This window comes from Myotis brandtii, unplaced genomic scaffold (genome assembly GCF_000412655.1).
Source record: "Myotis brandtii unplaced genomic scaffold, ASM41265v1 scaffold161, whole genome shotgun sequence".
Lineage (NCBI taxonomy): Eukaryota > Metazoa > Chordata > Mammalia > Chiroptera > Vespertilionidae > Myotis > Myotis brandtii.
Genome location: NW_005355881.1, coordinates 170776 through 186209, shown reverse-complemented (window position 1 = coordinate 186209; position 15434 = coordinate 170776). Strand labels below are relative to the sequence as shown.

At 54.4% G+C, this 15434-nt stretch overlaps 2 protein-coding genes across 2 annotated transcripts in view; one reads left to right on the top strand and one right to left on the bottom strand.

The window, feature by feature from the left end:
* Nucleotides 1-186: 186 nt before the first annotated feature.
* Nucleotides 187-9960, top strand: PLTP (phospholipid transfer protein). The gene is made up of 15 exons (XM_005862147.2): nt 187-508; nt 591-690; nt 1764-1892; nt 2164-2319; nt 3475-3538; nt 3618-3681; nt 4373-4464; nt 5424-5600; nt 5689-5748; nt 7121-7288; nt 7386-7453; nt 8861-8903; nt 9005-9068; nt 9149-9225; nt 9640-9960. Exons 1-15 carry the CDS (start codon nt 403-405, stop codon nt 9769-9771), a joined length of 1500 nt encoding a protein of 499 aa, XP_005862209.1. The 5' UTR covers nt 187-402; the 3' UTR covers nt 9772-9960.
* Nucleotides 9894-15434, bottom strand: part of CTSA (cathepsin A) — a 5806-nt gene continuing 265 nt past the window's right edge. The window contains exons 2-15 of the mRNA XM_005862150.2: nt 15244-15428; nt 14959-15070; nt 14679-14729; nt 14504-14590; nt 14117-14272; nt 13717-13808; nt 13278-13362; nt 12635-12726; nt 12475-12553; nt 12251-12390; nt 11557-11632; nt 10787-10876; nt 10510-10614; nt 9894-10235 (exon numbers count right to left, since the gene is read on the bottom strand). Of these exons, the coding sequence (XP_005862212.1) occupies nt 10152-10235; nt 10510-10614; nt 10787-10876; nt 11557-11632; nt 12251-12390; nt 12475-12553; nt 12635-12726; nt 13278-13362; nt 13717-13808; nt 14117-14272; nt 14504-14590; nt 14679-14729; nt 14959-15070; nt 15244-15428 (1434 nt within the window). The 3' untranslated portion in view covers nt 9894-10151. The remainder of the gene's footprint in view (nt 10236-10509; nt 10615-10786; nt 10877-11556; nt 11633-12250; nt 12391-12474; nt 12554-12634; nt 12727-13277; nt 13363-13716; nt 13809-14116; nt 14273-14503; nt 14591-14678; nt 14730-14958; nt 15071-15243; nt 15429-15434) is intronic.

Here is a 15434-nt window from a genome sequence, read left to right as displayed (position 1 = left end):
CCTCGGGGTCATGGAGACTGCAAGCTACCCCCCAAGAATGCGCGTGCAGCCGTTCCCATGGTAACGTGCTAGCCGTGCCCGCCCTCCGCTAAAGAAAAGGAGAGGTTGTTGGGGAGACGCGGGACTGTTCCCCGGAAGGTCCAAATTCGTCACGGAGCGGTTGCACGAGGGAACCAAGGATGCCCCCCCCCCCGTGCCCCACATCCTCTGGAAGCCAGAGCGCCAGTCGCTAACCTCTCCAGCCTCACTTTCTGCATCTGTCAACACTATTGGCCCAGGTTTCCCGAAGAGCCATCTCGAGGGTAACGATCCGGACCAGCCCCGCCTCCGGTTGGACCTCCGAGGAGAGTTTAGGGACCTGGTGACTCCCGTGACCCCACCTTACCCCCAGGCCCGCTCGTCATGGCCCGCTTCGCAGCCCTCTTCTTGGCCCTGCTGGCGGGAGCTCACGCCGCCGCCGAGATTCCCGGCTGCAAGATCCGCATCACCTCCAAGGCGCTGGAGCTGTGTAAGCGCCGGGCGGGCGGGGCGGTGGAGGGTGGGGTCACCCCAAGGTGGGCGCAGGAGCCAAGGCCTTGCTTCTGCCTCAGTGAAGCAGGAGGGACTGCGCTTTCTGGAGCAAGAGCTGGAGACCGTCACCATCCCGGACCTGGGCGGCCACGAGGGCCACTTCTACTACAACATCTCCGAGTGAGCAGGGGCCACGGGGCGGGGCTGCGAGTGTGGGGCGGGGCCAACGGGGAGGCGGAGCCTAAAGGATGGGCCAAGTCGATGAAGGCTAAGCCTGCCGGCATTGGTGGGATCAAGCAGGTGGGCGTGGCCTAGGAAATGTGAGCGGGACCAGGAACAGCTAAGTCAGTGGTTCTCAACCTTGGCTGCACATTAGAATCACCTGGGAATCTTTTTAAAATCCTGATTTCTGGGCCCCATCCTCCGGAAATTCTGTTTCTTTGTTACTAATGTTGTGGCCCCACCCCATAACAAAGAAACAGACTTTCCGGAGGATGAAGCCCCGAAATCAGGATTTTAAAAAGATTCCCAGGTGATTCTAATGTGCAGCCAAGGTTGAGAACCACTGAGCTAAGTGGAGCTGAGGCGTGGTCAAAGAGCACCAGAGAAGAGGAGTCTGAAACTCGCCAATGGATGAGAGTGGGGTTTAGGGCACCCGGGTGGAGCTAATGGGAGAGGTCCGGGGAGAAGAGGAAGGCCTGTAGTTTAGGACGATGGCGACAGGTGGATAGGATCTTAGGTGATGGAGACAAAATCCAGGGTGTGGGCGGGAAGGGAGTGCCAGCAACAAGGAGAGATGAAGCTCACTTTTTTAAAAAATGTATTTTATTGATTTTTTACAGAGAGGAAGGGAGAGGAACAGAGAGTCAGAAACATCAATGAGAGAGAAACATCGATCAGCTGCCTCCTGCACACCCCCCAGTGGGGATGTGCCCGAAACCACAGTACATGCCCTTGACCGGAATCGAACCTGGGACCCTTCAGTCCGCAGGCCAACGCCCTATCCACTGAGCCAAACCGGTTATAGCTTGAAGCTTACTTTTAACACCTGAGTCAGGAGGAGCCCATCTTTGAGCTACGCTAGCCCAAGTTGAGCCACCCGAGTCCAGGGTGGGCACGTGAGGAGCAGTAGGATAATACATTCCACCCATCCCAGTTTCCCCAGGCCCGTACTGGAAGCGGAGGGGCTGAATTTCTCGTGGTTGGGCGGGATCCCCTCTTGGCTTTGAATGTGACCCTGAGGCCTCCTGCAGGGTGACGGTCACAGAGATGCAGCTGACATCCTCTGAGCTCCATTTCCAGCCAGAGCAGGAGCTGGTGCTACAGACCAGCAATTCCTCCTTGGGGCTGCGCTTTCGGAGACAGCTTCGCTACTGGATCTTGTGAGGACCTGGCACCCTCAGGGGAGTGGCAAGTGGATCAGGAGGGCTGGGGATGGGGGCTGTGGGCAATCCCTTGGCCTTTCTGAGTCTCAATTTTTTAATCTGTACAATAGGGACAGTCATACCCACTTCGTAGGGGTTGATAAGGTTTGGCAGAATGGTAAATGCAAAGGTGAAGCCTTATTAAGAGGTATCATGATGTATGGGGGTGGGGAGCAGGCAGTTGACTCCAAGGTTGTGTGAAGGTTAACCCTGCTCCCCCTCCCGACAGCTATGATGGGGGCTATATCAACGCCTCTGCCCAAGGTATATCCATCCACACCGCTTTGCAGCTCTCCCGAGATCCCACTGGCCGGATCAAAGTGGCCAACGTCTCCTGCCAGGCCTCTGTCTCCAAGTTGTATGCAGCCTTCGAAGGAACTTTCAAGTAAGCCCCATTCCCAACCCCAGTGCACCCGTTTTGGGCTCCACAGCCCATCCACCTAGTGCAATGCAAAGCGCATAGGCTTGGGAGTCAGACCAACTGGGTCCAAATCTCAGCGCCATCATGCCCTGGCTGTGTGACCTTGGCAAGTCCCTAAAGCTCTGTGCCTCAGTTTCCTCATTGGTAACATGAGGATGATAATCAAATCTATTTTATAAGATGTTGTGAGGCCTGTTTGTGTTAATATATGTAAAACTAGAACAGCACCTGGCACCTATATATATAAAAGCCTAATATGCAAAGTGTCCCCTCAGGAGTTTGATCACTCGCTATGATGTGCACTAACCACCAGAGGGTGGTGCAGAATGAAGGAAGGCCCCAGCAGGCAGCCGGCAGCGCTAGGGACCCTACCCATGTACAAATTTCATGCACTGGGCCTCTAGTATAATAATAAGTGGCTAGCCACTTAACCATGCGAATAAATGTGCACAGTTGGACATGAACTGGGTGCTCAATATTTGGTGGCTCTTACTAATTATAACAAAAATAATAACATAGGCTCAGGTTTGGGGCTGAGAAGGGGACTTTATGCTGGTTCTGGTACAGGGTCAGGGAGAGGGGATGGTAGATTAATCATATAGTGTAAGTACACTGTCAATTTTTTACTTATTCAACAAGGTGTATGCCAGTCCCGAGGATTCAGAAAAGAGCAGAGGCTAGTTGGAGGGGAAAAAATTTTGTCACTGGGGCCTTGAAAGGGACTAAGAAAGTGCTCTCGGGGTTCAGAGGAGGGCAGTCTGGGGAGACTGCCTAAAAGAGGAAGCATCTGAGCCCAGACTGGGAAATATGGAATGGGGGCATTGAGGGTAGAAGGGAGCACATGGGTAACCACATGGAGGTGGAGATGCTCAGAACAGGTTTGAGGAACTGTGGCTAGATTCATTTGGCTGGTGGGGGGCTGGTGTAGGAGAGGTCTTGAGAATCAGGCTGAGGGGATTTGGGCATGAGTCATGGAAAACCTCTATTAAAGCGCTGGTAATTCAGTCAAAGTTGATGTGTCCAACCCCCTGCCTCCATCTCCCTGATCAGTGACTTTTCCTGGACCTAGACTGGGATAGGGGCAAGGTCTGGACTCACGGCTCTATTCTCTCCTCACAGGATAGTGTATCAATTCCTCTCCACATTCGTCACCTCAGGGATGCACTTCCTCCTCAACCAGCAGGTGTGGGCAGTGGCAAGTCTGGGGGACAGTGGGGGTGACCTCTCTTTCAAAGACCCTGACTCTGGTGCCCACCTCTCAGATCTGCCCAGTGATCCACCATGCAGGGATGGTGCTGCTCAACTCCCTGCTGGACACTGTGCCTGGTGAGTTGGTGCTGGCGAGGGGCGAGGGGTGGGGGGCTCTGGGTCAGGCCCTGGGGCTGGAATGGGGGTGAGAAGGAGGCTGGGTGCACAGCTGGCATGCAGTACTTCAGAGTAAACCCCTAAGAACATGGAGCCCCAGCTGCAGAGGTGGGTGGCCGCTGCTGAGTTACTGCATGACCCAACGTAAGGATTCACTTTTCTCTGGGCCTTGGTTTCCTCATTTTGCTGGTGAGGCCTCCCCCTGGGATTGCTGTGAGGATTAGCTGAGGGGCTGGTTGTCAGGGTCCTCAGTATGTGCTTGCTGATCACTGGGACCCTACTTGTGTCCATCACCTGGCACTTAATAGGTGCTTAATTAATGTGAATTCTCTTTTCGTCAGCTGTGGGGATGGGCAGCGAAGGAGGAAGCAGGGGAAACCATGAGGGAAAGGAATCCCTTGCCATCTTGTTTAGGGATTTGATGAAACCCCTGTAGTAGTAGTAGTAGTAGTAGTAGTAGTAATAAAAATAGTAATAGCTGCCATTATTGAGCACTTATGCACACCAGGCACTAAGTGCTTTCCACATAAAACTAATTTGATCCTCGTAACAACCGTGTGAGGGAAGTGTTTTATGGATGAGAAACTGAGGCCCAGACAGCTTAAGCACCTTGCCTCACCCAGCTTAGAGTAACGTGCGCTCTTCCTCACAGTGCGAAGTTCTGTGGACAATCTCGTTGGCATTGACTACTCCCTCGTGAAGGACCCCGTGGTCTCTACCAGCTATATGGACATGGAGTTCCGGGTGAGCTGCCCGGCTGGTGCGTCTGTCACCAAATTCCCTCCTTCTCCCCAAAGTTGCTAGTTTCATCTTCCTAAAGCACAGCTCTGATGAGCCACTCCATTGCCGGGAATGCTGCAGCTCCCACTGCCTACAGAATTAGCTCCATCTCCTGGGTGTGGCACTGGAGCCTTTACTCTTGTCTGGCCCCCCCTTTCTAACTTCACCCTGTTCCTCTTTCTCAAATATGTCCCTCAATTCCTACCTCAGGGCCTTTGCTCAAGCACCAATTTTCCCCACGTCCCCTGAAGGAGTTGGGCATAGAATTCTGTGCACATAATCTCATTTCATCCTCTCATAATCCTGTGAGTTAGGTACCCATTTAGGAATGTGGAGACTTGCTCAGAGGTGATGTCACAGCACCTTTGCTCCTCGTGGGGGACAGCAGTTTCAGAGCACAGACTCCAGAGCTGGAATGCCTGAAGTTCAGATACTAGCTCTGCCACTTTCTAGCTGTGTGACCTTAAGCAAGTGGCTTTCCTTTTCTATGGGAATGGAGCCCACAACCCTGGGCTTGTGCCCTGACTGGGTATCGAACCCTGCCCTCTTGGTTCATAGGTCGACACTCAAGCACTGAGCAACACTGACCGGGCTGTTTTGATTGATTTTAGAGAGAAAGGGATAAAGTGATAGAAACATTGATTGGCTGCCTCCTGCATGCCCTCTATCAGGATCAAGCCTGCAACCCGGGCACGTGCCCTGACTGGGAATTGAACCATAACCTCCTGGTTCATGGGTCAATGCACAACCACTGAGCCACTCTGGCCAGGCCCATTGCCTTTTAGGAAATGTACTTATGGGTCCCCCAAGGACAACAACTGGGTCCAACTCCCCACCACTCCTCAGTGCCTAGCCCTGGGCCTGGAGACATCCCTGTGCGGGACCAGTTTGCCTGGGTCCTGACCCTGATCCCCGTCCGCCAGGGGGCCTTCTTTCCCCTGGGCCAGGGGAACTGGAGCCTGCCTAACCGGGCAGTGGAGCCCCAGCTGCAGGAGGAGGAGCGGATGGTGTACGTGGCCTTCTCTGAATTCTTCTTCGACTCTGCTTTGGAGAGCTACTTCCAGGCGGGGGCCCTGCAGCTGTCGCTGGTGGGGGACAAGGTATGCCAGGGCCTGTGTGTGGGATGAGCAAGAGGGGCTTGTGATGGAGCTCTGATGACCCTGCCTCACCCCTAATTCTCCTGACCAGGTGCCCAAGGACCTGGACATGCTGCTGAGGGCCTCCTACTTTGGGAGCATTGTCCTGCTGGTGAGTGTTGGCGGGACGGAGGGAGGTGGCCAGGGTGCGTGGGCACACCACCCATAGGGGACCAGTGAGGTGTGCAGGTGGAGGCCCCAAGTGGCAGCCATGGAGTAGACAGAAGACCTGGCCTCTAGCCAAGTCCCCTCACCTGGCTGAGCCTGTGGCCAAGTCTGTGTAGGGGGTTCACTAGTTCCTGCTCCGTCTGTCCTTCATGAAGCCGTGATGAGGACGAGCCGAGAACCCAGCTCTCCAAGGAAGTGCAGGGGCTTTAATGACTGATGTTATTCTTTTTGCTTATTTTCCTTTGCTTAAGGGGGATATCCTCACCAGAGGACATTTTTTTTTCATTGATTTTTTTAGGGAGGGAAAGTAGGGGGAGAGAAACATGGACTCTAACGTGAAAGAGACCCATTGATTGGTTGCCTCCCGCACATGCCCCAACGGGGCCAGGGACGACCTGCAACCAAAGTACCCAAGGTACGTGCCCTTGGCTGGGAGTCGAACCCCCGACCCTCCTGTCTGCAGGTTGATGCTCTAACCTCTGAGCCAAACTAGCCAGGGCAGGGAGCTTAAAATTTAACAAGGAATATTTTGGTGTCCTTGGTTCAGTTTTATAAATGATGGAGCTGATATTTGAACCTGGATTATGAATCTGGGATTCCTGGTCATACTGGCATTCACTACACTGTACAACCTCGTAGGGTTGTCATGAGGATTAAACGAATTAATACGCATAAAGCAAGTATAACAGTACCTGGAACAGAGGAAGTGCTCACTGCACACTAGCTTCTGTTACTGTTGCTGTCATCACCATCATCCAACGTATGGCCAGCACTGTTCAGAGCATGGACTCTATTGCCAGGCTGCCTGGGTTTGCATCCCAGTTCTGCAGCGAGTAACTCTATAACCTCGAACAGGTTACTTAACCTCTCTGTGCCTTAATTCCCCCATCTCGGGAGAGAACACCTGCCTCACTTGGTTATGGTGAGGTTTAAATGAAATGTCTGGTTACGAGTAAGCACTGTTGATCAGCGTGGAAACCTAGTAGTGTGTCTACACTGCCCCCTAGAAGAAAGAGCACAGCAGTTTAGAGAAAGGAGACACGGCAGGGACTGGGACATGGACTGTCTCCGAGGAGTGTGGATGGGCGATGGGTCATGAATACTGAGAACTGAAAGCAGAGAGAGAAGGAAGGAGACATTCCTAGAAGACATTTGTGTGAGCAAAGGCAGAGGCTGGACACAATTCTGCAGGGTTGGGAAGCTACACCTTTTTCGTATTTGTCCTTTGGGCTCTCAGAGGGCAGACCTTGAGCCCCCCACCTCCGGGGCTCACCTGGGAACAGATCCGGGATTGACCCTCCCTCCCTGCTCCATAGCAAAGCCCTGCGGTGATTGACTCCCCGCTGAAGCTGGAGCTGCGTGTTGTGGCACCACCGTACTGTACCATCAAGCCCTCCGGCACCACCGTCTCTGTCACTGCCAGTGTCACCGTCGCCCTGGTCCCACCCAACCAGCCTGAGGTCCAGCTGTCCAGCATGATCATGGTGCGCGCACCACAGTGAGGGCTGCGGAGGGTTGGAGAGAAGTGGGCTGGGTACCTGCCTGGTGAGTAACACGTTACCCCTCCCCACGTTCCCCCAGGACGCCCGTCTCAGCGCCAAGATGGCCCTCCAGGGGAAGGCGCTGCGCATACATCTGGACCTGCGCAAGTATGAGACGTCTGAAAATCTCGGGCAAGCCCTTAACCTCTCTGAGCCTCAGTGTCTTCAGGATAATCACAACTGCCTAACAGAACTGGGGACCTAAAATTCTCTTACCAATAAGCCACTGAGGAGCTGTGGTCTTTAAAACAAAGAAAGTGCTAGTTTGAGAGATGACCAAACTAGCCCAGTAAGGTTAAGTGACATGCTCACAGTCACACAGCAGAGCCTAAGAACATGGGTTTTGGCAGACACCCAGCACTACTTAGCTTTGTAATTTTTTTTTTAATTTATTGATTTTAGAGAGAGGGAAGAGAAACATTGATTTATTATTCCACTTACTGATGTATTCATTCGTTACTTCTGGTATGTGCCCTGACTGGGGATCGAACCCGGCATCCTTGGTATATTGGGATGATGCTCTAACTGAACTACCTGGCCAAGACTTTAACTTCTTGAACACATTTAGTGTGTGGCAGGGAGTAAGCACTATACTTTTTTTATTCATTATTATTTTTTTATTTCTATTGATTTCAGAGAGGAAAAAAGAGGGAGATAGAAACAACAATGATGAGAGAGAATCATTGATCAACTGCCTCCTGCACGCCCCCTACTGGGGATTGAGCTGGCAACCCGGGCATGTGCCCTTGAGCGGTACTGAACCTGGGACCCTTCAGTCCGCAGACTGATGCTCTATCCACTGAGCCAAACCAGCTAGGGCAGCACTGTCCTTTTTGTTAAATAAAGATAAGCAGCCCATGTCCTTGCAGTTTGCTCAGTGGTTAGAGTGTGGGACCATGCATGGAAGGGTCTCATGTTTGATCCCTGGCCCCCGATCCCCGGCACCTGTTGGGGCACATTCGGGAAGCAACCAATTGATGTTTCTCTCTCTCCCCCTAAAAAAGAAAAAAAAACTCAATGGAAAAATATCCTCTAGTGAGGATTAACAAAAATAATAATAAGCAACACAAGCTACCAGCGGAAGTCTGGCATGTAGGAAGTGCTCAACAAATAAGCAGCGGCCAATGTGGAAAAAAGAGACCTGTAAGAAGCGGCTCACCAAAAAGACACATCTGGATGTCCTGCGAGCATCGACCTACGAACCAGGTCACGGTTTGATTCCTGGTCAGGCACATGCCCAGGTTGCAGGCTCGATCCCCAGTCGGGGGTGTGCAGAGGGCAGCCGATGGATGATTCTCTGCCATCACTGATAGTTCCAGCTCTCTCCTTCTCCCTTCCTCTCTTTGAAATCCATAAAAAATAAAAAATAAAAAATACACACCTGGAGTGGTAGAACCCCCTGGAAAGGTGTAGAGGTGGGACACCTGAGACTGAAACTCAGGGTTCTGGTGGTGAGGCCTGGGTGGCCTAATGGAGGGGATTTATGCCCACCAGGCATTTCTTTCTCTCCCACAGGTTCCGAATCTACTCAAACCAGTCTGCACTGGAGTCGCTGGCAGTGAGTTGGGAATGGTGGGTGGGCCGAGGCTGGGGTCAGGGTGAGCGGCTAAGGCAAGCCCACCCGCTCTTCTCACTGACTCCGCCCCACCTCCCTCCCAGCTGATCCCGCTGCAGGCCCCTCTGAAGACTATGCTGCAGTTTGGGGTGATGCCTCTGCTCAATGGTAGGGTAGGGGGCATGAGGAGGGAGGGGAGGAGAGGGACCTGGGTGGGCCCAGACTGAGCCAGCTGTCCCCACCCACAGAGCGGACCCGGCGTGGGGTGCAGATCCCACTACCCGAGGGGATGGACTTTGTGCGAGAGGTGGTGACGAACCATGCGGTGAGTGGGGGCACAATGGGGAAGGAGGGCACAGCCTTCCTCTCCCTCAGCAGGTTGGGAGTGCAGCCCAACCTGATATCAGCTCCTCCCTCATCAATTGCTCCCTCCCACTGTAATCTTACATCAGACCCCTCCAGCTCACCTTGGAATACTCTTCCTGATTCTAACTCCAATGCCTACTAATCTTTCAGGTTTTAGCTAAGAGGTCACCTCCTCTAGGAAGCCCTCCTTGAGCCCCATGGGCTGTATTCCTGCAGCCTCTCCTTCAGCACCTTCACAGCAAGTTATAACTGCTTTGCTGGGCCATCTGTCCCACTAGATTGAGAAGCCCCTCAAGGCCAAGACTGTCTTTATCTCTAAACTCTGGCCTCAGTACTGGAATGAATAGACTTCCTTCCCTGCCCCGCTGCACAGGGCTTCCTCACCATCGCGGCTGACCTCCACTTTGCCAAAGGGCTGCGAGAGGTGATTGAGAAGAACCGGCCTGCGAACACCATGGACTCCGGGGTACCCAGTGCCCCACCACCCTCCACAGCAGCTGTCTGAGCCCTCAACCCCGCCCCTGGCAGCTGCATTCAGGACCAATGCCTCTTATCCCCTCCTTCACCCCCTCACAGCTTACAGGACCCTCTTTAACCCCTAGTGCCACAGAGAAGAAGAAGAGGTTGTAAGTGGTACCAAATTTAATTCCATAATCACACTCAGTCCATCAATTACAGTCCGTCCAACCTCCCAGTGGGATGTCCTGAGCTCTACTGTGTTCCTGGGGCGGCATCAGTGCATTAAGGGCATTGTTTAAGCAGGGAGGGGACCAGGCCCTACCCGTCAGGAATAAAGTGCTAAGTCCCTCACTGCCCTGCAGGGCATTTTGCATTAGGGAGGCCTCCCTTCTAGCAGGAGAGGCTGGAGGGGCTGCCCCGTGGTCATCAGTATGGCTGCTTATTCAGGAAGCGGGAGAACATGGTGAGGGCAGCCTGGGGCTTGTCCGTGGGGACCATGTGTCCAGCGCCCTGAGGAGCAAAGCTTTGTAAGATTCCCTTCCTTGCCCTGGGGGCTTCCTTCATCCCATTGGATCCCCCTAGCCAATGAGGTTCCTCCTCCACCCACCCTGCCCCAAACCTTCCAATCTTCATTCCCCCACTCTCCCCCGCTGCGAAAACTTGCCCTTGGGGGGCCAGATGGAACCCAGCATAAAAGGAAGTGGGAAGGAAAGGGAAAGGACGGTGGGTCCTGCCCCATCCCTCTCGCCCCAGCTAGCCCTCCCTCGCCAGGCCCAGGCCCTACCTTGATGGTGAGAAAGGCGATGTTGGAGAACTCCTTCACGAAGCCCGCAATCTGCTCCCCACTGTCCCCGTATTTCACTAGCCAGGGCCGGCGCTGTACCTCCATCTGCCCCACCAGAAGAGAATTAGCAGCCGGCAGCCACCCACCATCCCTGCTCACAGACACCGAACCTCGAGACCTTAGGGGCTGGGAACTCCTCCAGGTTTGCCCTGTTTGCCAGGAGTGCTCACCCTCCCCCTGCACCAGCCTCACCCTGGGCCCGACATCCCTGCCTTACCTTCTGGTTGAGGGAATCCACAAACCACTCATCCCCCAAGAAATTGCAGGCCATGTCCACATCTCCGTTGTAGAGCAGGATCCGGTATTTCTGGAGCAGAGCAGGGGGAAAGTGGGAGGTCTGGAACAAGCCCAGGTCTCGGCCCTTACCAGGTTCAAGCCCTACCCCTAAGGGAATTCAAGGGGCCCAGCTAAACAGGATGGACCAGGAAATGCTTGTGCTTTCTGACTGCCTTCCTACGTGTCCAGTGCTCTATGAAATGCTTTACCTATAAAGGTAGATGCCATTATTAATCCCATTTCACAGCGGGGGAAACTGAGTCTCAAGATACGTGAGAAACGTGTCTAGGGTCACATGGCTAGTAAAGAAACTTGCATCCAGGCAATCTGACCCTCTGCCCACACTCTAACCACTGTGCATACAGACCTGGTCCTAACCTGGCTCTACTAGTGTCTCCTAGGTGACCTTGGACAAGACCCTCTCCCACCCTGGACCTCCATTTGCCTATCTGTAACACAACCTGACTAGCTTTTCTCACCCTAAAGGCTTCTTGGCGAATGCAGACCCCTCAACCTCCTACACCAGAGCAGCATGGGGTGGGGCCAAAGCCAGATTCAAATCCTGACCCTCCCAACTATAGGACCTCAGGCAAGTGACTTCACTTCGTGGAGTTTCAGCCCCCCCGCCCCCGCCCCCGCTTCCTCTGCCTTGCCACACTGCTCCAGGGCCCTGAGGCTGCTGGTGCACCCAGCTGTGCTGCCCCTACTCACCTGTGGGGCAAGCAGCTTAAGGTACTGGGAATTCATGCTTTGGTAGAGACGGCGATACTGTATATTCACAAGGAAGCTGCAGTGGCGGCCCGGTAAGACCAGGCAGGGGGAGAAAGAGAGTCAACAGATCAGACCTCCTCTCCTATCCCCAGGCTCTAGCCTAGGAGGCAGGCAGCTGGGACTCAGTCCCCTCCTGGGGCATGCCACTTCTCTAGCTGGGGCTGGGATTCAGAGGTCCTCAGTCCACTCCATTTAGAAATGCATAGGGACACTTTGGTTGTCTCAATGACTGGATGCAACTGGCATTTAGAGCGTAGTGGCTCATAGGTGTGGGAACTACAGCATGTAACAGTACGGCAGGTGCACTGACCAATCGAAAAGGGACCCAGGTGGCCCCTGCTGTGCCGCTCGTCACCTTTACTCACAGAGCTGAGCTGCTGGGGATGGCACTGGAGTGAGGGTGAGGGGGGAGTTGGGAGTGTGTCTACTTACTAAATGCCATGGACATAACCCATATTTTAACAACCACGTGGCCATTTAAGAATGAACTGGATGAAAATCAACTTAGGGTTTAAACACCCTGTAAACAACTCACTGTTGCCCCGAGTGCCAAAAGATCCTGGGGAATTTTTCTGATGCCCACAAGCCCCAACAGGCTGCCCACCCCCAGCCATGAGCAGCCACAGAACCTCACTTGCACATGTCCCAGCCAGGCAGTTGCTCGGGGATGTGGAGGGCCTTCCGCACAAAAGGGTTGTTGAGGTAGGTGGAGGTGGCTGTGGTGTTGGTGCAGGGGGGGTCCAGGTGTACCCTATTCCCGGAACGCAGCAGTGCCTGAGGGGCACAGACAGAGTCAGGATCTTCGCTTCCCTGCCCTGCCCCTCCCGCCCCCAAGAGGAAGCCCAGACCCTTGCACACCTGATGCAACATCCGCTTGATTGGCAGGCGAGTGAAGATGTTGCCAAAATCCTGGACCACGACAGCATCCTTCTCATACCTGCAAGACAAGTGGGGGGATAGGTGCTTGAGCCTCAAGACGAGGCTGCAGTTGGCCCAATGGGCACCCAGCAGCTCTTACCTTACATGGCCTGGCACCCCTCCAGCACACGGGGCGTAGAGGTTGTAGATGTTGAGACCAGAGCTGGCCACGATGTGAGACACTTCCTGGAGCTGCAATGGCACACCGAGCCGCCATGCTTTACGAAAACCTGGCTTCCCCGCGACATCATCAACTTGTCCCAAGATTTAGCGCTTTCCTACCTCACCCTGTCATTACCCTCCCCCTACTTTTTTCACACATAGGGAAACTGAGGCTCAGTGGAAGGAATCAGCCAGACCTGGGTTCAAATCCTAGTGCTCCTACTTCCTAGCACTGTGACTTCAACGTTCCCGGCCTGTTTCCTTATCTGGAAAATGTGAATAATGTATCTCCCTTGAAGATTATATGATGTGCCCTGACACCGTTCAGCAGTCCTGGCACAGGGCAGGTGGTTGATAAGAGAAGACCTTTCCCTCCTGGGGTGACAGGATTTACCCAGAAAATCACAGGAAGGGGTGATGGTTGGCATCCATATTCATGTGTCCCAGAGAACCCCAACTGCTGAAGGACGCAGGATAGGACAACAATAGGGGCGGGGGCAGGGAGTCCCCCAGGAGGAGATGTGGTCCTGTTCCCGAACTGGGGGCACCAGGGATGACACGTGGTGGGGGCAGGACCTTACACTGTTCACACATTCTGGGTCTTTGTTGTCGTAGAAGTTGCACTTGTTTTGAGAGCAGCAGTGGGTCTGCAGGGAAGACCAGAGCCTGTATAGGAGATGAGAGTGAAAGTGCTTAGAGACCCACCGTGGGCAGGAAAGGCAAGAACCCCACTTTCTCCTTCCAACCTCCCGTGGTGACCAGACCCCAGGGGAGGAGGAAATATGTCACAGGGTGTGGTATGTAGGTCCCCAACCTAGCTGCCCCTGGGCCATCCTTGGTCCCTTTAAATTCTAACCTCCAGTCTTAGGCCTTTTAGCACCAGACCCTTCTAACAACCCCAGCCCCCATCTTCTGCTCATAAACCAGGGTAGGGCTCAGGATATTATGTGCCTGGAGGACAGACCTGAGATCTTGTGACCCTGTCCCACCCTGAAGATTGCCCAGCTTCCCCCTTCATACCTGTTCCCCAGGAGGCCATGGTAGTAGGCAAAATAGACGAGAGAGTTGTCATTCTGTTCATAGGAGGAGAGTCCGTTGCCCACGGCCAGCCCCTGTGAAACAGTCAGGGCACCCAGCTCAGCGGGAGGGTGAGGAGAAGGAGCCACCCTTGACCTACACCCAGACCTTCAGCAATATGGAAACTGAAACCCAGGGTGGTTTGTGGGGTGTGTGGGTGGGAGAGGCCACACAACATAGAGAACAGAGCTGTCAGCCTGATGAGCTTCCTGTCACGGGAGGCAGCTCGGGGTAAGGGTGTTATGAAGGAGTCTGGGTTGGATGGGGAAGTTGACCTGTTTGACCTCCCTGACCAGGAAGCTAGGACCACCTTTCCCCTTTCCCCCCTGCAGCAGTCTTGCACCTGAAGGTTCATGCTGGGGTCCTGCATGACCAACACAGCCAGGGTGGGGATGTAGATGCCGGCATAGCTCTCTCCCGTCAGGAAAAGCTCATTGTCCTTGTACTCCGGGAAGAGGCGGAAGAAATCTTGAAGGGCCTCAAAATTACTCTGTGCGACCTGGGGATGGCAGGATGGAGGGGATCCGGAGACTTTGGTATCTGAGCTGGAAAGAATCTCCAGATAATGACACCAACCCACCCTGTTTGTGCAAGAGGAAGTGGCTTCACAGTGACAAGATCACACGGGGTAGCATTTAACAGCCAAAAATGGACTCCAAAGCCATGGTCTTTCCCTGTATCATGCCACCCTTAGAAAGCCAGGGAGGCTGGGCACACAGGCAGGACTCACCTCAGTGTCATTAGTTGCATAAAACTTGTCCTTGGAGTAGGAGAAGCCCACCCCGGCTGGGGACTCAAGGTACAGCACGTTGGCAATCTAGAGGGGAGGAGGAAAGAGCTGAAGAGGGCGCCACACCCCGTCCAAGGGCCCAGACATCCCGCAGGACCCACAGCACCGCCCATACCAGGTTCCAAGAATAGGGGTTGTACTCCAGGGTGACACCATCTGGTTGGACCTGAGAAGGAAAGATATGGCTGATTAAGTCCCAAGAGCCAACTGGGTGGAGGCAAAGGGCCACCCTGTCAAGCCGATGGTACAGAAAAAGAAACTTAGGCTCAAAAAGGGCACATGTTGGGAAAAAAGACAAAAGTCCTTTTCTCCCTGTTCTCCGGCCTCTTCCTTTGGGAATGTGCCCTCCCTCTCCTTTTCCTGGGTCATGGAGGAGAGAGCTGCTTTCCACTCACCAGGAAGGGGCCGTGCTCGGTGAGGAAGCCATCTAGGGAGCTGCAGCCCGGCCCTCCGTTGAGCCAAAGCACCACAGGGCTGCTCTTGGGATCCTTCTGGGACTCCACGAACCTGGGAGGGGTCAGGCCTGGGTGGGTGCAGGTGGAGGGGCCTCTCCCAGCCCTGCCTGCTGCCCGGCTCCCTCAGGGATCCTCAGAACCCCCACCCCACCCCGCAGTCCTCTCCCCGGGTGGGCGTCCCTGTGCGCCCCCTACCCCCCCGCCCTGGGAGGGAGAGCCGCGGACCAGTAGTGGAGATGCTTGGAGCCCGAGCCTCTGAGGTAGCCCGAGTACTGGCGGAAAGATGGCTGCTTGGCCAGCCCGGGCAGACACTGGATCTCGTCTTGATCGGGGGCTGCCTCGCCTCGGGGCGACCAGAGCAGCAGCAGCAGCAGCGGGAAGAACAGCGGCGACGGCGCGGCTCGGACCATCTGCGG

What these genes read in the sequence shown, in the direction of transcription:
- PLTP (XM_005862147.2), top strand. Translation starts at nt 403, where the DNA reads ATGGCCCGCTTCGCAGCCCTCTTCTTGGCCCTGCTGGCGGGAGCTCAC. An exon ending in TTCTACTACAACATCTCCGA is followed by an intron (nt 691 to 1,763) that starts GTGAGCAGGGGC and finishes GGCCTCCTGCAG; the next exon opens with GGTGACGGTCACAGAGATGC. An exon ending in TTGGGAGCATTGTCCTGCTG is followed by an intron (nt 5,749 to 7,120) that starts GTGAGTGTTGGC and finishes CCTGCTCCATAG; the next exon opens with CAAAGCCCTGCGGTGATTGA.